This window comes from Glossina fuscipes, unplaced genomic scaffold, assembly GCF_014805625.2.
Source record: "Glossina fuscipes isolate IAEA_lab_2018 unplaced genomic scaffold, Yale_Gfus_2 0, whole genome shotgun sequence".
NCBI classification, from domain to species: Eukaryota; Metazoa; Arthropoda; class Insecta; order Diptera; family Glossinidae; genus Glossina; species Glossina fuscipes.
In genome coordinates this window covers 4,404,784-4,428,289 of record NW_023998414.1, presented here as the reverse complement: position 1 = coordinate 4,428,289, position 23,506 = coordinate 4,404,784, and the positions used below count along the sequence as shown (strand labels likewise).

The following is a 23,506-nucleotide window of genomic DNA, read 5'->3' as shown; positions in this document are numbered from 1 at the left end:
CGGCGCATTACAAAATGGCAAAGAAAGCGAGCAAAAGTGCATAATCCTATATGTAATACGATCGAATTCATAATCCATCATACATTTTTGATTTCTTACTAAAAGGACTGATATCTTTCGAATCGGTGTCAGTTCGTCTCGATGAAACTTATCTTAAGTATTATTTTAAGGAAATTTGGAATGAGCCTTCCGGACATTAGGATATAGCTTTCCAGCAAGCATTGACTTGACTCAAGTAGTCTCTCGGAGTGGTTCAGTAATAACCCCGATGCGTTTCAAGGAAACGCATTTCTTTTTTACAATGCATTTCTTCTTTCTACTTGTTGTAGAAGATTCAAAGCGACTACTAAGCCAGTAAAAAGAAATATATCTTCTGGAGAATTTGCAGTAATTTGTCCCCTTTTGTTAACTACAGTACACTATTTAATCGTTTACAAATCGTATTCCACCGAAGGTATAGAAAAAGAATTTGAGTGAATTAACTGTTTTGGTATTGATGGAACAATTGTGTTACTTTAAGAAGAAGGGATGACTGCAAAGCAGCGAAAGATGAAATTTTATTAAGCGTGCAGCAGTTAAGGGAAAATTACTGTACATGATTACTATACATTTTGAACTTCTACCTCTGTATCAGATTACCACGGTTTCACATAGATTTGTATTCACATGTACTGGTTAATGGTTAGACTTCTCCCCTTGTCAAGTTTGTGTTTTTGGACTTCTTTTAAAATTGTCGTCAATTTATGGTGATGTTGTTTTACGCTATCTATCTGGTATACGTATATAGTGAGACTCTTTCTGACAATTGATTGCATGATGTTGTTGATGCTCCCTTTTAGGTATTCTCACAAGCACTTATATGAATCTATAGATGAACGTATACGAATGTTTATAGCAGTGTAAGTGCAATTGAAGAAAGTGTACAAGTTCATAGCTTAATAGCTCTTAATATTGTTATCCCAATATTGAATCATGGGAATTTTCGTTTTAATACATAAACCACTGCTTATGCTTGCATGCATATATATATATATATATTTACATGCACATGTGTGTATATTTTAGTCTTTGTACTTACATTCAGTGAGATGTGTGCCTTGATTCTGAAGTGTGACAGTCTAAGCCAATTGTCATTAGTGTCAGTTTAGATTATGCCATTAAGATGAACGCTTACTGGGAATTTTCTATATTAAAAGGGTTTCTGTGGCCTAACTAATAAAGGGGGAAACATTCAAAAACGTGAGAAATTGATTTGAAAATGTTCGCCTGATTTTATCATTTCCACTGACTTTTAAAAAAACATGCATTGTACAAAAATATAGAAATGATATTCATGTTACAATTTTCCTTCATATATGTATATTTCTAATAACAAATATTTGCACACCTATATATTTGGTTTCAATTTATTAAATAATAAATAAAGAAAACCAAATTTGTACACTTCTAAGATGTAAACGACAAAGCCGATGAATCTTTCATTATAAAGTCTACAAGGGAATATTGGGAATATTCTGGCTTTTACGTACCATTCTGGAAAGGTGCTATAATCAAAAAATGTACATAGGTTTGGTACAAGACGTGCGTTGCAATTTCAGTGAATCTCTTTCACTGGGGCACGCTTTAAAACTTTGCAGTGACAAAAAATTCGTCTATATATGATATCGTGTTAAAGAGTTTTGTTTCCATTCGTGACGCGTAAAAAACACCCACTGGACAAGACTCCGATGAAAAGTATACCAGTCGATACAGTCATGGCTTTCGATGACGTCTTAAGAACGCTTACTGTGATGTCGAAGATGTCAAAGTCGGTTTTCCAAGAATTTTTTAAGGAATTACAAAAGCAATGAGCCTTTCATTCCAGTAGTAGTGAGGCGCGTATGGACTTTTTTCTAAAAGGTACATCGTTTTAGGTAACTCGCCTTTAGATTTATTTCAGACGATTGTCGCTCTGTAACCTCTTCCGAGCCACTAATTTGAATACCTGGATATTTGGGTATCGAAGACAATGAAAGGGCTGTGCTATTTGGTTAATAGCGGAGCTAGAGGGACAATGAGAGGTGCAGGATAGCTACGCAAGAATTTAGCAAGCCATTGGAAGCACAGTGCAGAACAATGCCAATCGAAAAGATTTATTAAATCCCCCGGCGTAACATATAACCGAGTCCATTGGCGATATATAGTATTCGCAAGTTCATTCGTGTGAGTAGCCGAATAGGCTAACGATCGCGACTAACAACTCAATGGTCGTGGGTGCAAATCTTGCTAATGCGGTAGAGTTTTCAATATAGGCGCGCCTATGAACTAAGTTATCCGGCAGTCCTTAAAGCCATGCTCAGTAAATTTATTTACAAAATATATAGAGAATAAATAAATAAAAAAATATTATTGATAACTACGAGCCGGGTAACGTGTACCTCCTTAGCGACCTAGATGTTTTGCTGGATCCCAAATTCGTGACTTCACTTTTGTATGGGTGACTGCGTTAATAAGGCCAAGTCACTATTGGGTTTTATAAAACGTTGAGTCAAGTAACTTAACGATTGGCAAGCGCCTACCTACCTCGATTGTCAAAACTTTATAAGAATAGTCAGCCATTGTAGGGTCACTAGCTTGATAGTCACACATCAATTTTTGTTCTTTGCCACCTATGAGTGCAGACTTAAACTAACCTAGCCTCCGACCTACGATCTTTTCAAACAATGTGCAAAAAGTTACGGATTACCTTCGTCTCCAGAATAATAGCAAGTTATATGAATTTGCCATTTCTACATGGTCCGGTGGATTTTCATGGACCTGAATGAGCCATCTAAGCTTCCCTAGTTTATTTAATTTATGTAAGGACTCGTTCCGATGGCTTGATCAATATTTCGATTCCATGAAGTAAATCAAGTGTACCCTCTCCCGATTACAGTATGTGATTGCAGTTGAGGAGCAATTTACAAACTTGGTGAATACCCATAGGAAAATCCGGTGTCTCTTTATTTTTGATTTTAGCTAATATTGCTATTGCACATATATGCACATACACATTATTCTCCTATAAGTAAATAAATAAGCTACTGGAACCACGGAGAGGTGATCTACGCTACGCAGTTCATGACTCCGTCACGTATTAGTTGAAAGATATTAGGATAAATGGCACGATCTATCATATCCTGTGTGAATGCGCTTTAAACACGTTATGATAACCCAAACCGAAGGAGACGAGGATAGTATTAGTAATAATAAGAGTCATAAGAATTCTAAAGCTGTAGTGCTAGAGGCACAGGCGAGTACAATAAACCTATCTGGCCTCCCTAAGGTTTACTCACATATTAATAAAATGCAATCACGTATCTAGCAAATCGGTAGCAAGTTCTTCGAAATGGAAAGCTTCCTTAATTGGTGACAAACAACAAATCAATAAAAAGTTTTGAAATTTTATTGTTCCCTGCTTTTCTTCTGTTTTTTTTTTGGAAAACCTTAAACGGACGACAACTGTGTTCAGGTACTGAAAGGGATACTAAAATGAGAATGAATAAAACGAAACGGAAAAAAAAAAACAAAAAAATTAGTCGCGTCCTAATGTTAATCTAAAGCTGTTAGTAATCGTGGCATCAGTTCAGATGGCATTTGTGGAAATGAATTAGTTAATGGAATGGAAACCATTGAAAAACGGCAATAATTATAAGCTTGTCAAAAACCAGATACATCACAACAAGGCGCAACATGCACAACACATATGCACAAACTGTCTTGAGAATTGAAAAATTCGTGCAGCAGTTATGCCACTTACTAGTAGTTGCGTTACCTTAAACCTAGTTGGTTTACGGATGATGCCTGGATGATGCCTGCTACGGTCATAGACGCACGAACACCTAAGCGAGCGGATGACGCAAAAGAGATAGGAAGAGTTCGTCAGCAGTTAACTACTCCCCCTGCAAGGCTTCATAACGTTCATAACGTTATTGCTGGCAATCATTTAATTGTTTATTGCCTGCTATTGTGTGTGCCTTTTACTGACATGCAATTACAATGCAGTCTATCTATCGCATGTTGTGTGCAATACCATAAAACTTACTACAATATATTAAAGTCTAATATATATTGAGCCATATGATGAAGCGATATAGTTATTTATGTCCAAATGTCAGTGCATACGATTATATACATATAGCACATAGGAAGGAAATGAATACATGATGTTTGATATCCGGAAGGCTTACTGCCTTGTACATGAAAACGCAATAAATTATTGGCCTCACGATTGTTTAATTAACGCAATGGTCTCATCACACGGAAGAATGGGGGGGGAGGGGGGTGTGTGAGAAGTTTCTGTTAAATTAAAATGAAAAAATTATCTGAAAGCATTCAATAAATTGCACTGAGTAGTTTAAAAGCATTATATAAACAAAACAAAAAAAAAGCAAAAAGGATTAACAGAAAAGCACACATACATATATATATATATATATATATATATATATATACATATACATACATACATATAACATACATTTAATCACATCTTTAACTTATCATAAGTCGCAAATATTGAGAGAATATTGGCGCCAAAAGCATAAGAAAATATTTATTTTACCTCCAACGTCGCATTAGCGTCACATTTATTAACATCACTTACGAGAGTAAAAAAGAATACAAATTTCTATAAACATTATAAAATGCAATGTGGGAAAATGCTGACGAAGATAATGATGATGATGATGAGCGAACAGCAAATGAATTGATACAGCGGCAGAATGTAATGCAAAAAAAGTAAAACATATTTTCCCACTAAAATATTCTCAGAGATGTTTTGCTTAAATTCCTATCATCGCACGACGTATGCTTTTGTAGAAAACAATTTCATATTCATGTGTACCGCACATGTGCCACAATTTTAGTCTCGGCACCGCTTAACGCAGAATGCAAAAGCAAGAGAAGAAGAGGAATACAAAAATAATTTTATGCATAGGCTTGTAACGAATCTCTATTGCTCAACAACGGCTCCCACATACCCATAGCGGAAAGGTTTCTTTCTTACTTTATCTTGTCGCCGTTTTGATAAACACAAGTTTTTACTATGCTATGAAAGACAAATTTGTAGAAAAGTTTAGGTGGATATATCGATCCGCTTTTACTATTGTTATTCCTGAATATTTCTCGATTAAATGTTACTACGACTATTACTATTTAATAGAAATAGTGTGCCATCAAAATGCACTCTTAACCGTTTAAAATTTAAAAGAAAAATCTCGGTATCTTTTAATCAGTTGTTACTCAGGGGATGTCCCGTATACGTATGCGTATGCGTAAATGCGGCGATGGCCAGGAAGAAATAAGTGTGAATAGAGGGTAGGCTGTGGCCGTACCCTGAGCGATGTACACTTGATCAGCACATCTTATACCTTTACGGCTCAAGTTTGCTGCAGCCAACTGGTAATCGTAACTAATGTATGGTCTACAGGATTGAAAGGAAAACACCTCTGAGCAAATAGCTACTAATGAGCTCAAATAAAGCTCATCGTTATAAAGCGGAAATCGTTGTGCTTTGCGAAGATATTAATTTAAAAAGATTTCATAAATTCCATAAGCTACGGAATTAGATTTAAACGACTTGGAGTTAAAAAATCTCTTCAAAAATTTTTCAGTCTTTGACAAAAGTATTTTCATTTTTTCCAAATTTCTTGGTTTCGCTCATGCACAAGTAAGATGAATCATTTGTTTAAAGTTCGCGTCATTCTTCGAAATGAACTGCAATCACCTTTTTGAGATGAACGCATATGAGAGATGTTTGTAAAGAGATGTAATTGCCTGTGTAACGTAACGGGCGAAACTATGCAAATCTTTCATATACGCACCATTACCCTGACTGTTTCGTCTGCTTTAAGGAGTTGCTATTTTCAAGAATTGATCAGTTATCGGCAAAGAAGCAAGATTTACTATCCATAACCTTCGACGGATTTTTTCTTGGAAGCGTAAGAGAGGGACATCTAAGAAGACTTCTTTCCTGTTCCTTTTCTGTTTTAAAAAAGAGAAATTATTCCTCTCTCTCTCTCTCTCTCTCTCTCTCTCTCTCTGCTATGGAAGTAGTAGTAAATTAGATGGTAGTAGAGGGCTGGGACACAGTTGGGTATTTGCTGTGCTGATTGCGTTGTTTGAGGCACATTTCCTCGAGAAATGGTTGAGTGTTGAAAGGCCTTACGTAACGTATGAAAGATCTTAAGATAAATGGAATTTTTGTCGCCCAGTAAGAGATCACCATGTAGAGTCGGCATAAGCAGTAAAAGAAAAAGTTGATACTCAGTGGATGTTCATGGGTTCAGGCAATCCAACGAATTATTGCTTCTGGTAAGTATGATGTACTTTCCATCAGTGTACGACGAGGAGTTCTCTTCCTGTCTGCTGGGTACGGCCATTCCGTAAGTATCGGGATGGCTGCAGTTATCCACAAGTTTCCTTGCACATTAGATAACGAAGTGTTAGATAGACGTTGTCGCCAAGCAGAATTGCAAGAAAGACGGCTCTTGCCCCTTTGTTTTCTTTCTGTTATATTTTCGCAATAGTAGTGCTCCCATTAATGGGGATTAACCAACTCTCTGCTTATGGGCGTACTTAAAAAATCCGTTGTACTACCGGGCGATCTGTGGTAAGGCTATCGACGCAGGCAATTAAGTTAAACTGGATTAGAGTGTGTTCGTGTAACGTTTTTCTCAGCTGTTATGTTATTCGCCTCACAACGCCAGCTAATCCCTTTTATCCTTTTATGATGCGAGCATTGAGAATAATTGTTAGTATGAACTTTTCTAGAATCGAAGATTCAATTAGATTTCCGGTTACACAAACGTTTTACATTTTCTGAACCAATGACAAATGGCTTTTGCTCATGGACCTTATCAGCTGCCTCAACGCTTTGCCTAAATGATTTTCTATATAATTTTCATAAAACAAGCACAAAGACGAAGCAAAGCCTCTGTGCAATCCGGCTGCCAGCGACATCTAGTACTGTTTGGTCTCAAATGTTTAGCCGCCTTTTTCAGTTTATAAGTAGTGTGTGTGTGTTCGTCACAGCACTTAACTAATACAAGAACGACTAGTTTTATCGAACAAATTTCTATTCTAATGTGGAAAGTTGTGCACGGGCACGCGTCCACACCCAAGTCCTCCAGAAAACTAGCTTCCTCTCAAAGCCTTAATTGAACGGCAGCTACGGTACAGTATTGCAACCATCTGAGTTTTCTTCTTCTTTTTTTTTTATTGTCTTTCACAACTCATCAGCCGAGAGATATTAAGCTTGTTAACTGTGAGTAATACACATTAGATTAAGTTCTGCCCGTTTACTTGTATTCCGGTTAAGTATGCCGATAATGACTTCAAAAAATGATGTGGAATGCAAGCTTGTTCTTAAGTGTTTTCCCGTCCACGCTAACTGAAGAGGCTAAGCCAATTAGTTGAATATTAAAAATCTCTTCCTTAGGGTCGCGTTTATATTAAAAACATAATAAACTCTTCATTGCATAATCATGCGTGTCCTGTCAAGGTTACATATTAACTATGCTTCTGCTCGGAATTTATTAGGTCATGCTATAAGTAGACTATTTGTTGTATATACAATATTAAATGCTCCGTATAGCGGAAACTGTCCACATCAACGACGGCATCAATAATTATACAATGGTATGTCGATGCATCGTTTACATCATGTTAAGCTGTATTACGCTTTTTTAATGCGAAAAGAGCAAAGAAATATCAGAATATTCTTCTTGTTTCGGCTAAAAATGTACAAGTTCACAACTATTTTGCATTTCTTAAAGCAATCATTAGCTAGCAATCGCTACTACCCTACCTATCGAGTCATTCATTCATTAATTATGGAGAGACACTGACTCGCATTGATATATTGCCACCATTAATAGCTTTGGCTAAAAGGAGTTTTGCCGGTATATGAGATCTTTGTGTCCTTAACACATTAACTTATGCTTTAACAATTTTCGCAAAACTAGTTATATGCACTATCCAAGCAAGACCACTACCATAAGAATTTGAATATAAAAAATATGAAAAATCAAAAACAAAATCATGGAAAAACTTTTTAAATTTCGAAAAATTAACTTTCCTCTCACGTAAGTCTGTCTGTGCGGCCTATTTCAGGCAAACTTTGATCCCCTATATTAGATAGTGGCATGACGGGAACTTGTTATACCCTACACTACTTTTGCTACAAGGTACATATGACTTATGCGAGTGTATGTAGCACGCGAAATGACCTAAGAAGCAATTTGATTACAACGATCGGTTCAAAATCAGTTTCTATATCGATTTAAACTGCCTTTTACGTCCCCACATCTAATGTCTATTGTCTTTTTTGAGATATTGTCTCTGATTCGGTATATTTCGGTATATTTTTCTCATTTCACTTAGATTACGCATGAGTGGGAATTTTTTAGGAACATATCTATCGTGCAAAAAGAGAGTTAGGTGTATACTATATTTTTATTATACTATACTTTTATTATTATTCTGTCCTTCAAAAATTAAAAATTATTCAGCAGCTTTTTTTCCCGAAATTGTTGCAATCTGTTACCTTTAGTAAATAACTAAGAAATTTCAGATTTCTATCGTGACTTTTGCTGCTCACATTAACTAATTGTTTAAATTAACCAAAGCTATTGAATTGATCAATAAACGTAGCCAAATCGATTTCGGCTTTCATCCTTGCCGTATGTATGCCTATTATCTCCAAAACGCATTGGTAGGTCCCTACTACTCGATGATGGGTAAAAATAAAAATAAAATTCTAAAAATATATACAATATACGTATGTATGTATATATTTATAATTTATCAAAAATATTCGATATGAATAGAGTTTTAAGTAGACATATTGCTCTTCATTTCAGCCATAATAATATTGTATCGTTCCAAATGAAACTAAAAACAACATTTACATAAATATGTTCATGTTTATGGGTGTGTGTATTACACTTGTATAAATATGCATTTAGTAGTAGTGCAAGTGTTTTAAGAAGATAAAATAAATATTCCTTTCAAATATTGATGTTGAACTAAAAATAACTTCATTATATATGTGCATGTATGTATGTATGTATGTATGTATGTATGTTTTTCTTACCCATATGCATAAACAAAATCACTATTGAGTTATTTTTATTACGTTTTGTAAATTTACACAGCATATGTGTTATGCATATACAGATATATGTATGTACAGATATAGAGATTTTTTTTTTGGGCAACGCAAGGACTAAATTCTATTTGTAGCAACTTAAGGACTGCAATCTTTGTATCCATGTATTCATATATATATATATATATATATATATATATATATATATATATATATATTGAAATGTTCTTGCTCTAAGCGACTGTTATGGTTTTGATCGTCTTTCTTTTTGTCTCGCATTTAAAAGCATAGAGGGCGATATATATATATATATATATATATATATATATATATATATGTAGAAAGAAAATGACTTCCATACCATCTGAAACACCCGGATATAGGTATCAAATCAATTTGCATTTTTGGAAAATATACTACAAGATTATTCCATCTGATTGGTCAACTAGGACGTAGAGCCAGAGCATATGAGGGTGAATGTTATTTCGCCACAAATTTGTGTATATACAACTATACTATAGAATATAATTACTTCGCCACTTTCTAATAAGTACAGCGGTGGCTTAGTCTATTTTTCGTAGCCTAAGCGAAATATGGCACCGATGGCCTTGAGCGACCTTTCCTGCAAAGCTTTAACATTAATTCGAACATTTTCTTGTCTCAATGATAATTCTATTATATTTCCAGGACAGAAACAGAAAAAAAAGTCGGACGCGATTTTACCAGATGCATGTACTCTGTCATGCTTCAATCATAGCAAGATGGACGTCTACCTCTTTTAGAGAAATTCCCAAAATCATTTTAAGAGAATCAATTCGTACTCGCTAGCGGCAAATTAAGCATCAAACTTTTACTTTCAAATGCCTTACATTGCTAATCATATGTTTGTGCTTTAGAAATAATGTTTGCTTGAGGTTTTATGCCGCATCTCGGGCGGTTCAACACATTATATATATATATATATATATATATATATATATATATATATATATTTTTAAAGAACACAAAGAGAAGTGCATTGAAAAAATCAAAGGTAATTCTAAATTAATTAATAAGCGTTAGCTTTGAAAAAATGTAAGAGAGTTTACATTTAAATTAGCCTCAGGTTAAGCGAAAAAGTTGATAGCGACACCTTTTACGTACGCCTTTCAATTAACATATTCCGAGTGTATATGAATTGAAAATATTTCAGAATTGTAGCCGACTGAGGGCTCCTTCTTTTAACTTATTCTTATTGTCTAGTGCGAAATCTTTTGTATTGATTGCTGCTGTCAACTAATCGAATAAAATATGATAAGCTCAACAGCAAGCTTGCTATGATATGATCATGCGAATTTAATTTCATTTAGTTGAAACACGATGCAAAGACGCGTGTTGGCTTCGCTGAGATTACCGTTGTCCTTTCGAGTTTTCATATAATTCTCACAAGTGACTCATCGACACAGGTTATGTGGCAGGCCACGCTACTCGCCTTCGGCTTTATCCCACATTGCGAGCAGTTCCTGAGAATAGTCAATCAGCAGATAAGTAAGACCCTATCGCATATACCCTAATAAATATTTGTCATGATTAGATTTCAGTGTCTTAATGCCATGAAAGCTACACTGTCCGCACCACAATTTGCAAAACTTTGACTTAAGCGAAAGTTTACATATTTTCTACTGCCAAAATGTTTGTAACGGCTTGTGTATTTCAAGACGCAGGTGCAGTCGGTTAATTATTGCTCGTCGCTTCGGATATAAATGCCTTCACATAATTCCACAAAAAACAGAACGAAACAAAAGCCCAATATTAGTTAAGATCAATTTCTATTTTAATTAATAAATTTATTGCGATTATCTTCGCAATACGTTGCCAAAAGACTAAGAGGGCACTTCTCGATGTTAGCCGGAAGGAGCTGCCCTTACTGTCGCTTTTGAGTTAGGTAATCGATAGGGAACTTAAATAGGTTTCCGTAAGGCCTGCTTTCTAGACATGAAATGGTCTTAATAGTAAATGGCAAAGAGTATGTGACTCAGACCGAACATAATTTTTTTGTCTTAATTTTCTTTTACTTTTTCCCTCTCCTTTTTCGTTCGAAAAACTCATCTAGTATTGGGGGAGACATTCGCCTTGAACTACTATGAAACGTAATGACGCTTATGGGCTATTGTAAAATTATGACAATTACAAGCATTGAAGCATGTGAAAAGTAATTCGGTTGCGCTTGCACTTGCATTTGTAAGCATTTTTCTAGTTGACTTTATACGTAATGCATTGATGCATGTACATGTTTGTATCTCTTACGCTTACAGATTCCCCCTTATATATATATATATATATATATATGTAAATATATAAATATATAAAAAATTTTATATGCATATATAGGTATGTATACTGTGTACGGGTGTGCATTTCTCACTCATCCCAAATGAGATCTCAAGTGTTTTGGCGCGTTTAATCTGGGCTACGTAATATTGACTTTTCTGATTTCTTCTCACGTGAATGACGAGTAACTTTGCGGGAGGTTAGTATATAATACAATAATATAAAATATATACAAAAACTTTGCTTCTTTATACATTAGCTGTTAAAGGTGAAATTCTAGAAATGAATTGTATTATATATCTCTTGCTTTTAGAGAAGCAAGGCTCTTGTAGGTCATAAACATTGCTCTTTATACGTTTCATGCTTGACAGTTTATATGCTTTAGTCAACTTGTTAATTGTTTTGTAGATAATTCAAATGACTAGAAGAGGTCGTTACTGGTGGAAAAGTATGGACAGTCGATAAAGACAAGAGGGATCGCTAAATCAATAACAAACATTCATGAATATGCAGGAAAGCATAGATCTCTTAACCAACATGTTGTAAATATTGCAGTCTTTAGTTAGTAAGTTTCGATTTCATGGTAATCTAATCTTTGAGCCTCATTTTCTTTCAAGCTATTTCCGCCTTTCTTCTCTAAGATTGGTACAAGTAAACTTTGCTCATTTCGAAATCTTGTAGTGATCCTAGCAGAGGCTATATAATTAAGCAAAAGTCGAGAGAGATGAGGGAAAAAGATTTCATCAGATAACAGTTAATCACAGCTGTCGACCAGATTTGATGGGAAGGCGTTCATTAAAATCTATAAAACTGGTTTAAAGTCGAGCCAATTAACGGGGGAGAGAACGAGGAAGAAAGAGAATCTGATAAACGTGCGAGGCTCCCTAACATTACACTTCGTTGCTAGCCGTCCACGTTCGAACTTATACTTGCTTACGATCTTAGTTTGCATTTTCATTACATATCGGAAAGATGGCATTCAAAATCGAGGACTCGGAGAATTCAAAATGAAAGAAAAAAATAAGGAAATTGTATGTTTGGCCAAATTTCAGAAAAAAAAGTGACATTTCGATATTGTACGATGATGAGTGGGCGCTCCGCCTCTTTGAATATTTTTCTCTTCATATCTATTTTCAGATATGTGAACAGTGGGTATCAAAATGAATTTAGCTTCACAAAAGCAAGATGTTTTCAGTTACTATGTAGTGTGGTCGTCGCTGTTGTTTAATTTTCCGATTTTCGATATAAATGTGTCTGCGAAAGCTTCTAATATTTGCGTCTTCATATCTTCGTATTTGCGGTCAGGGGAATGCTTACCGCGTACATCCACAGAGAGTGAAACACGAAGGGACAGATATGTCTAGATGGGCTTAGGTTTTAATACGATTCAAACACATATATACTTTGGAGGGTCCCTGAGCTTTCTTACCGTGTGTTGAAAACGTTTTCACTAACTGAGTGCATTGTCTATCTTCGGTTGTGAGTATAAAAATATAGGAAGTTCTCTTTTCTTCTTTTACACATACATACATACACACACACACGCACACACACACAGTGTCTTGAACTGCTAATACATTGTCCATACCGCATACGAAGGCCATTATTTACATGGACAAATTTTTCGTCCTGCAGATTTTATGTGAAAAAGAAGAAAATCTATTTACGAATTATTTGCCGGAACTTATATTAATTTATAAGGCTTTAATTCTCGTTCTGGTCTCGTCCGTTTAGATATTGGCATTCAACTCCCCTGACGCGATCCTCACGACTCACTTTTCGACTCACTTTGCTTTCCGCAAATATTCTGGTTTTACATCTTTTTACAAGCAAGCTACATGACACAGGTATCGCACCGTGCACGTGTGTCTGCTTTTCATCTCCCGTAGAATTTAGTTTCTTAGATAATCGACTAATTCGCATGAAAACTCAAGTCATGTAACAACATAAACTGTTGGACTGCTTGAAAACACACAATCACATAATTTTATCATCTCTTTATAGGAACGTGAAAAATAAGGCGAAATCGCTTATCTATCTTACAAACGCAAGTCTTCACCTCATATATCTTGTAACGTTTATACCCTAAAGCACTTGTTGTATAAGGTATTTTAAGCTTATCCCAATGTATGAAATGTTAAAAACGACTTCACATCTATAAATCAATATCAAAAGTGAGCTAAATCTGGCCAACTATTTATTGCCCATTACCTAAAACATAAACATACATAAAACAGAGTACAAATGTGTAATGATCTCCGATTTAATAAGAAATCCGCGAATTATCGCAATTTCTGAGTATTTGAAAACCAGAGAAGGCCAAATGAGCAGAACTACATACTCATAGGTATTTCTGGGGGAAGCGAAACTGATACTTACATAATACTCTTCTCAAGCACTGTCTTGAACAAGCACCTTAGGATGCGTTTCTTTCATGTGTCGACCAATTCGAAACCCATAATTAGATGGGTCTTACAAACAAATATATGCATACACCGTATATCAAATCCTTTTCGAATAAAACCTTTAAAAAATATCCATCCCATCTATCGACAAGTTCTACGTAAAAATCGGAGAAATCGAAGAAGGAAAATAGTTAGCAAAGTTTTGATAAGCTAACAGTGAGGTTAAATTTGATCCCTGTAATTGTTAAATGCGGCTCTGCTAGCGCATGATTGCGTGATATGCGTGCGATGTTTAACCCTAGCTAGACCCCTAACTGTCATCCTATGAGGTTCACTGCATTGATACGTGGCGCTGTGATTATATACTCTCTACATGGCGACGCATTATTTAGAGCGTGTAAGTCAGAGAATTCAGAAATGTAAAGAGGGTAAGCCCAACTTTTAATCATTTAGATCCGGCTTTCAGAGGCCCGCTACAAAAGCTATTCACACGTAGGTCGCGTATTGGATAAGTTCTAATAGGTTTATGTGAAGTCAAAAAATCAAATACTTTCTATCCGGATAAGATTGGATAAGCTTGGCCGATTTTTTATTTTATTTTTGTAGAATAAAAGTCGAAATGTGCACAAGGTGTCGACTATAGTTTATGAGTAACGAGGCATTTCCAAATTCCTTTGCTCAATCAATTTAAAGGCGAACGGAAGCCTATTTATCTTAGACATAGCGCAATTGGGCAGTCGAACAGATTGACAGACAAAGATGCGGACTTTATGGGTTCTCTAAACTTTCAACATATTCCCTACCAACATACCCGGAAAAATTTTCAATGTTTCCACGAAATTTGAAGTGAGAACGATCTTTACAAACGGTATCACTCAGACGGTCAAATGCCAAAATCGATTCAGAATGTGATGCAGATCGAGGATATATATAGTTAATGGAGTCTACTGAGTATTGCAAGCATTTTGACAAAATACTTTGGTGATGGGTGCAAAAATGGGTCGAAATTTGTGATGTCTTCACTGTCCTCTATCGTTATTTCATATAAGAGCAGAAAAAAAAAAAAAGGGGGGGGGGGGGGGGGGGGGAATAAGACAGACGCCCATTGTACCGGGCGTGCGTACGCATGAGCAAAAGAAATAACAGTACATATGCATTTCAGAAAAGATGAGTTTAAGTGCGTTAAAGTGTCGCAATAATTTTGGGCTTTTAAAGAACTTTGCAATTTTACATCTGTTCGGTTTATTACGTTAAAATATTACTTAAAAAATCTCCATAAATTACTTTGTATTACAAAAAATATTCTTCAAGATTCATAAACTTTAAAGTGTGGGAAAAGAATTTTCATGATTTTAATGAAAAGCATATATATATACATGTATATATATAGCATAATACATATAGTATAGCATGTATAGCATAGCAGATATAGCATAACACATATAGTATAGGATATATAGCACAGCATATATCGCATATATATTGATATGTATATAGGAAAAACAAATCTCCGCTTTGCTTATATACATTAAGTGTACATAAATAAGCATTTGCTTGTACATGCATTTTTCGAAAGGATACAATGCAGCGTCTAATTGACAGGCTTAATACGCCCTTAAGAAGGCAAACTCAAGTGCAGCAACCACGAAAACATATGCGTACTATGCCCTATGTATTTAAGCAAACAAGTACATCATCATAAACATATTTATTTGTATTTACATATATATCATATTATATTATATATATATTTACATACACACATACTTACACTTATATCAGTTCATGCCTGCCTCATAACGTAGCTCATTTAGAAGTGTTAAAAGAACATTTTCTCGGTTATAAGAAAGAGCACAGATTGTTGCTCTCTATTGACAAACATAAAGGTCTTCAAAAAAAAAAAAAAAAAAATTAAAAAATAAAATCGAAGCCTCATAAAAACTTTATAGGGAGACAGGATGAACAAAATATATATAAAAAAATAAATACATAAATATATATATATATATATATATATATATATGTATGCATGCATGTATGATATATATGTGAATGTAGGTGCTAATATAGGTGTGGCCGTGGAAGAGTACAAACTCGTTCCTTCTAAAAAGATGAGATTATCGAACCTACAAATCCGAAGGAAATTTTGATGTAAACAGAACTTTCTTAAAAATTACTTTAAGAGCATTTTGGAAACTTGCAGAAACGGCAGGAGAACGTTGTCTGCCAGCTTGATATGATCTACGAATGCAATCGAAACACCCTTTTAAGACCTCTCTGGCGCTCTCGGGCATTTCTGTTGACCACTTCCATTGTGACATCATCCCAAAGGCAATGTCGCCAAAGACAATGTTGTTCTTTGCTTTTCGAAGTCGTCCTAATTGGCACTTGATTCATTTCATATCACTTGCTACAGACTGGCTGTTGGCGTGCGTCGTAAGTATGAAAAAATCCCGCAAGAAGAAAAAAGGAAACAAGGATTTATTGATATCACTTTTCGAATTTCGAATTTAGAACTGACTCGTTCGTCATATGCATCACGATGGGGCTTAATAATTTTTATAATACTTAATGTGTATTAAACTGAGTATCCAAGTTATAAATCTACTCGAGATTACAACAATGCAAACGCGATAAAGCGAGGCGCATATGTTCGCCTTAAATACATCAATAACGGTATTTAATAACTATTGAGTATGCAGCTCGGCAGATATTGCTTAAAATGCTGTTGTACACATATAAGTATCCCACATATAGCATATGTTGCATATATTGAACAATTCCCATGAAGCTAAAAATAAACAACTCTTGAACATTTTAAAATGAAATATTTCCACAGTCATCGAAAAAGAGGAAAAGAAAAAAAAAAAAAAACGAAAAAACAAAAAACACAATCGAAACATGAAAATTCTTTGCAAGCATATTTTTAACATTAAATGATGAAAATATAATTAATGCATATGCTGTCGTTGGCGGCTCGCCATTTCGGGAATAGCTGAGTAGGCAATAAAGTGACATTAAATTACAATCGCTTTACACTAATTATAAGACTTTGCTCGAGTCTTTTCTCTAACCTAGACCTGACCCACACAAGGCGAATAAAATTTCAATTTTGAAATTTTACGACTTACATTGAATTGATTCAAATCGCTGCTAGCCTTTTACAAGTGACAAGTTTACATAACAGTTGAATATAAATACTTTTCACGTGACTTAAATTGAATTCGAATGCAACAAGACTTACCTCACCAGGCTACATTCACTCATAATTATTGATTGATAGGCAGACAATTCTTGGCTTGCCTGGTCTTCTCTTCGCTCTTCAAATTGTTGTTGTTACAAATAGAACAATTTAATTAGCATACTCGGCATGTGACGGCTACAAAAACACATGGTTCTGTAGTTCAAGTACGGTCTTGTGTGCAATGCGTTTTACACACGCAACTTTGCTATCGCCGCAATTTAGGTGGGCACGGACATGGCTTCAGGGATTGAAAGGAACGCAAAGGAATGTTTACACCCGAGCTATTTTTAGTTTTGATCGCATTTGAAGTAAATTAATTCATTTATACGCATGCGTTACGGTATACGTCAAATGCAATTAAGGCTTGGAAGGAATTCATGAAAATAATTTTACGAAAGCTGAGATAATTGATGCAAAAGCCCGGAATTACTCTACCGTCGTGTTCATCATGGCAATTGGGGAGGTGAACAAGATAGTGCTTGAATGAGCCTCAGGATACCACGCGCACAACGCCGCATTGCTCTTAAGAAGCCCTACAATCACAATATATCCGTCACTACCGCCGACTCGAATTAAAAAAATCAATTTTTCATTTGTCCAGGCCATTCATTAAAGGAACTGCGAATAGGATTTTGGGAAATTTTTGAATAATTTACAAGCATCGTTGAAACATGAACTCTGATAAACGGCCTATGGAAACCATTAGAGTTCTGATAGCTCTATAATTAATGATATGACTTGAAAAGAAATCAACGGACAAAGAGAACGGAAGGAGATCTATGAAGGGATCCTACATTGCAACGTAGCACAACGTGATACGCCAAAGTCAGAAAAGAACGAACCACTTTGCTCTGCTAGCGTTTCGTATAAGACTTGACGACACCTGTGACGTAGGCAAATAAGTCTCAAACTGCATCGAGCATTATGTTAGGCAATTGGAGGAATCGTTTGATTCCAGCCTTGCCTAGCAATTATTGCAAGCGTAAAGCCTTCTAAGTCTAAATATAACTGTAAATGTGTTTTTAAATTTTTATGCTCACCTTAAGAAACAAGACAGAGATAGAGAGAGAGAGAGATAGAGAGAGAGAGAGATAGAGAGAGAGAGAGAGAGAGAGAGAGGGAGAGTTACATTCGCTTTTTCCCTTGCAGCAGTGAAGACACTCACACTCACTGCACATATCCTTGCCTGCGACATAAATTTCTCCTTCCCCTGTCTTATCAACTAATCACCATTGCTGTCGATATACTTATCATAATTTGATCGAGAATTTTATCGTTCCTCCAAAAGCTAGCACATAGGAACCGCTCTTGCATGGGGGAAACATTATTATGTATATGAAAAAAAAAACAAAAAAAAAAACTCTGGCCAAACATATATAAACTCAATAATCACTGTGTATGTGTATGTTAAAGGCTAACTCGCATGCTATTTGTGAAGCTTTAATCGAAATGCATTTAAAGTGTTTCGGAAATATGTTCTCAAATCTCTTTCGGAAGGGAAAATCCAATGATGCATGCGCCTAGATGTGGCAACAATTGCACACTAGCCGCTAACGTACATTGTTTGCGGCTAACGTTAATATCGCGACCCGGACAATGATAATAATATAATTTTGATCAAATGATGTACGTGAAAATACTGTACATGTGTGCGAGCATGAAAATGAAAATAAAAATAAAAATAAACCGTGGAGAGTATAAGACGAACGTGATATGAAAATGATTTTCTTCCAACTACGATGAAGTTGGAATCAAATATTTACACTTGTCTACGCGCCAGTATTGAATGCAGAATGTCGAGTGGTGTGCAGCGGCATTTTAAAAATAAATCAATTTCTTTAATATGAAGAGAGAGTGAGAGAGAAAAAAATTGAAATTTTTAAGCGGGAAATTTCTACGTTTGAACATATGTGCGCTACAGAACTGAGTATAAGAATAAAACCGCAAGAGTTCCAAAGATCATAATAAAACCTAAAGTGAAGGAGTAAACAACAAGTCACGGATAACAACAACAACAACAATAACAATTGCAATAGCAATAGCAATAGCAACAGCAATATTAACAGCATAAGCAACAACAACAATATAAAAAAAGAAAACAGAAAAGAAAAATTCATACAATTTCTATATATATATATATATATATATATATATATATATATATATTTTATTTTTTTTGTTAAATCTATTCAAAAATATTGAAGAAAAAATATTGAAAATATTGGAAATATTTTTCTTTTTTGAAAATTTCTATCAATGGGTATCATGTATAAATTAATGAAACAACGCAAAGAGTTGAAAAATGAAAATCGACGCATGCTAACAATGGATGGGAATATCATTGAGCGTACAGACGTGATGGCCAATGAGACGGAAGACAAACACTTTACAGCCGAACACATTTTACAATTGTGTAAATTTCTAGCAGAGAAATCTAAAACGAATGTAAATAAAGTTTTATCGATTTTCTATTTAAATATGAAATTAATGAAAATAAAAATTTTGCAGAAGAATTTACATAAACAACAACAGACTCCGAAAAAGTTTAAACAAAAATATCAAGAAAATCGTTTAAGTGAAAAAAATGTGATACAGCCACGTGAAGGGCATAATAATAATAATAATAATAATAATAGTAATAGCGATAGTTATTATATACAACAACAACAGCAACAACAACAACATGAACAACCGGCAGAACATCAAAGATACCAACTTCAATTTCAGCAGCAGCAGCAGCACGAGCAACAGCAACAGCAAAAGCAACAAGAGCAACAACAACATCAACAAAATATGAGAGATGATATTAAAGCACTTAGTCACCAGGAGGAGGTTCACGCACCGCATACAGTATTAGTAACGGATTTAAGTAAAGATTTTTATCATGTATCAGCAAATACGAACCACACTTGCTGTCGGCCATTGCAACAGCATAAGCGTGGCAAACATGGTGATATACTATTAAAAATACGTCATCAAATATTTGAACGCAAACGTTTAAGAGAACAACATTTTGTTATGCCTTTAGATAACACCGCTCAGGTTTGGCGGCCCTGGTAATATTCAGAATCGCTATAACCAACAGTTTCAGAAACTTTGACTTAGCCATACTTTTATGAATCCGTCAATCAGTTCGTTAATTATGGTATGCGACCCATTTTGATTGATGGATGAGTTCATCTGAAACTTTGGATCGCTTCGCAAACGATCTCATCATATTGTGAGTTACAGTAGGTAATCTACTCAAAATTACCACAATGTACAGTTATTTAGCTTCCATTATTTATAAGCAGCAATAAAGATAAGTAAGAAAATTGATCTTCTTTAGCTTTAGATCGAATCTCAATTATTCTCTTAAAGCCCTGAGGTAAATAACAATTTGTGAATCGTTTTGAATATATGCTCATTATTGTTAGGTTTAATACTTTTTAGGCAACTTAGTATGCTATGATAACTATTTTTAGTTTTATGTTATCAAAAGTGTAAAGTAGTTTTTGCCGAATTTTTAGTAAAATTTAATTTACGCTAGAAAGAAACATTTTATGTGTCGTTAAGTACTACTTTTTCGATTATCTAAATGAATATGGAATTCCCCTAAGGAGGAAATAATTGATTTTTTATCTGAGTTCAATCGAGAAAATCTCGCATACGAATCGTGTAGAATGCAAGCACTGTTGACGCAGACGATATATAGCATGCATAGAAATTAATCTTGATCAGAAGCAGCAGGAGGGCATATAACTGGGCGGGATAATGCGTTTAAGCTGGAGTTTTGCAATATGAGATCGATGTCCATCATATACAGTGATGACTTCTGGTCATTTGCATCATTCATTTTTGACAGCCTGCCTCGGTAAAGAGTCTAATGCACGCCCTTAATAGGCGATCATGTTATCGCGTCAAGTACATAGCAAAATCGATCAAGCCTCTAGCATTGTCACACATGTTACATAAATGAAATGAATTTTTATCGGATTTCGATTTTTCTAGATCGCCAAGTGAACGAGTAAAGATCATTTTCCAAGTTGTTCTTGTTCTGAGTCTTTTTACAGCGGTTCGCAATTTCAAATAAGCACAGATGAGATAGCCTTTGGCGAACTACACTCTATAGAGATGTGCAAGCCACATATGAAAGCTTGAGAAAATTGTACGATTCGAATTTGCGTTCTTTCAAAATTTTTACTTCCATCAAACTATTTGCGATGCTATGCACATACACCAAGAACATGTCACAAAATTAACAGATCTTCTCTTTGCCCAACAAGACCTGCAATGTAATGACTACACTAAGTAACAAACTAAAGACAAACTATACGCAATCAGTAATCCAGTCATATCAAGCGTACTTGTCTCAAACGTTTTTTTTTTTTTTTTATAAAACAGAAAGAACTCATTAACTAACTCATAATATAATACAGTTGGTGGATGGTAAAGATAGGATAGACGAGGAGTTAATTATTTAGTTTATCGATTAAGCTTTTTAAGCGAAATTTAAGCGAGACCACAAATACGGCGGTATACGGTGGTATAAAGAGATGAGGAGCAGTTACACGCGAAAGTGGTCTCCTTCGCTCTTGTGAGTTTCTCAATCGGCGGTGTGTGTAGGCATTAGATGATGGACTCAAAGACAAATAATTTCACAAATTTCACAGATTTTTTGTTCTCAGCATTTCTTTTTCTTTTTTTGTTTTTGTTTTTCTTTTTTTTTTTTTTTTGTTTTCCTTTTATTGGCACTAAAATATTTCCATAGGGTTTTTGTTCTTTTTTCTTCTTGTTTCAACATCTCAATGCAATCGATGTCACTTTGTCAGTTTTTTGATTTTGATAACAAATACAATTTTTATACATACAACGTTACATACACAGATCAATAAATAGAGTTCGAATAAGAAGAAGATTTGTTAAGTTAATAGATGCAAGAGTTTTATTTATTTATTTATTTTATTTTTTATTTTTTTTTTTTTTAATTTTTTACCTTATTTTATATATATTTTTGATGTATTTTCCCATCACTTATAGAACATAATAAAAAAAAAGAAAATTAAAAACAAAAAAAAAATAAATAAAAATAAAAAATTTTAGAACAGTAAACATGAAAATAAAAGATTAGAAACTTTAAAGTCCGTGTGGTAAAATTATATATGTTTCCACAGAACTATATATAAATATATATATATATATATATATATATACGTATATAGATACAAACATCTGTACGAAAAAGAAAAAAAAAAAAAAGAAATAAAAATAAAATGTAAACAGGAAATTTATAAATAAATCTAAAGAAAGAAAAACAACAACAACAATAACATTACCAAAGTCAATATGTGTAATATTTTTAAGTTTAAAAAATCAAAAATAAAAAAGTAATGAAAAAAAAAAAAAACGCCAATAAACGACGAGAGAACGTAACAGTGTTAACGTTATACCGAATCTTGGACACCCTTCGCCCGAATTAATTGGTATTTAATCGTTTGTCTCATACCAAGTCAATAAACTGATCGGGAATATTTTCACAGCAGTCCTGGAAAGCTTCGTATCATTATTTACTCAAAGCTCAACTCAAAGGTTTTTGTGAAAAAGACGTAAGCAGAAAATTTCAGTTCTCTATGATCACTTTTGATTGCTAGCCCTAGATAATCTAATTTCGGTTACACTCACTCACTCACTTACTTACTTTATATAATTTACTTGATGTTGTTAGCATATATTATGAGGCATTAACGAAGGCCTTTAAAACTGAGTGAGTCCGTATCTCCCGATAGTGATTATAGTAAGCAAAATTCTATTATTTTCTCGTAACGAATCGTGGATGAGCAGCATTTTTATAAAAGTTTTTTTTTTTTTTTTTGTTAATTATGGGCGCGTAGATGCGAACATGAACATTCACATTTTTAAAAATCCGTCATAAATTTTGTCATTTTAGATAGACATTTATCCCATAAGTTATCCGCAATTTTTTCTTTTCTTATATTTCACCCTTTGTTTGTTTGATTGAACGCATCAAACTTTGCCTAATTAGTACTAATAAGAAGCTGCAACGAATTGAGGAAGATGCTACTATATATATGTATATAGCTGTTTGTACTTGTATTAGAGCGAGTTTTCATCTGGATAAAAATTCAAGAACCCTAACAGTGTTGTGGTGCTTTAGGCATTGCAACGTTCAATCAATCCGCTTCGTTTTTTGAATTGTTTCCCCACAGACAGGAAATTGTAAGATTTCGTTTAAAGAGACTTGAAGCAGTCGGATAATCGCATAGAAGAAGCCTCGTACCGGAAAGAGGAAGCTTCCGTCTCTGCCTTGTTATATATATATTGGCTTAGAAGGCTTCGAACAATGTTAAGACAATTGCAAGAGCTTCGTTTTTATAAAGATTCTCTTTATTCTCTCATCCAGTACTCAGTCACAATTAT

The 23,506-nt window shown here is 34.5% G+C and overlaps 1 protein-coding gene across 1 annotated transcript; it reads left to right on the top strand.

Moving 5' to 3' along the window:
- The first annotated feature begins 11,572 nt into the window (after positions 1-11,572).
- Positions 11,573-21,457, top strand: LOC119644748 (protein kinase 4). The gene is made up of 5 exons (XM_038044467.1): positions 11,573-11,639; positions 19,383-19,534; positions 19,598-19,627; positions 19,685-19,833; positions 19,909-21,457. Exons 1-5 carry the CDS (start codon positions 11,618-11,620, stop codon positions 20,147-20,149), a joined length of 594 nt encoding a protein of 197 aa, XP_037900395.1. The 5' UTR covers positions 11,573-11,617; the 3' UTR covers positions 20,150-21,457.
- Positions 21,458-23,506: the final 2,049 nt, after the last annotated feature.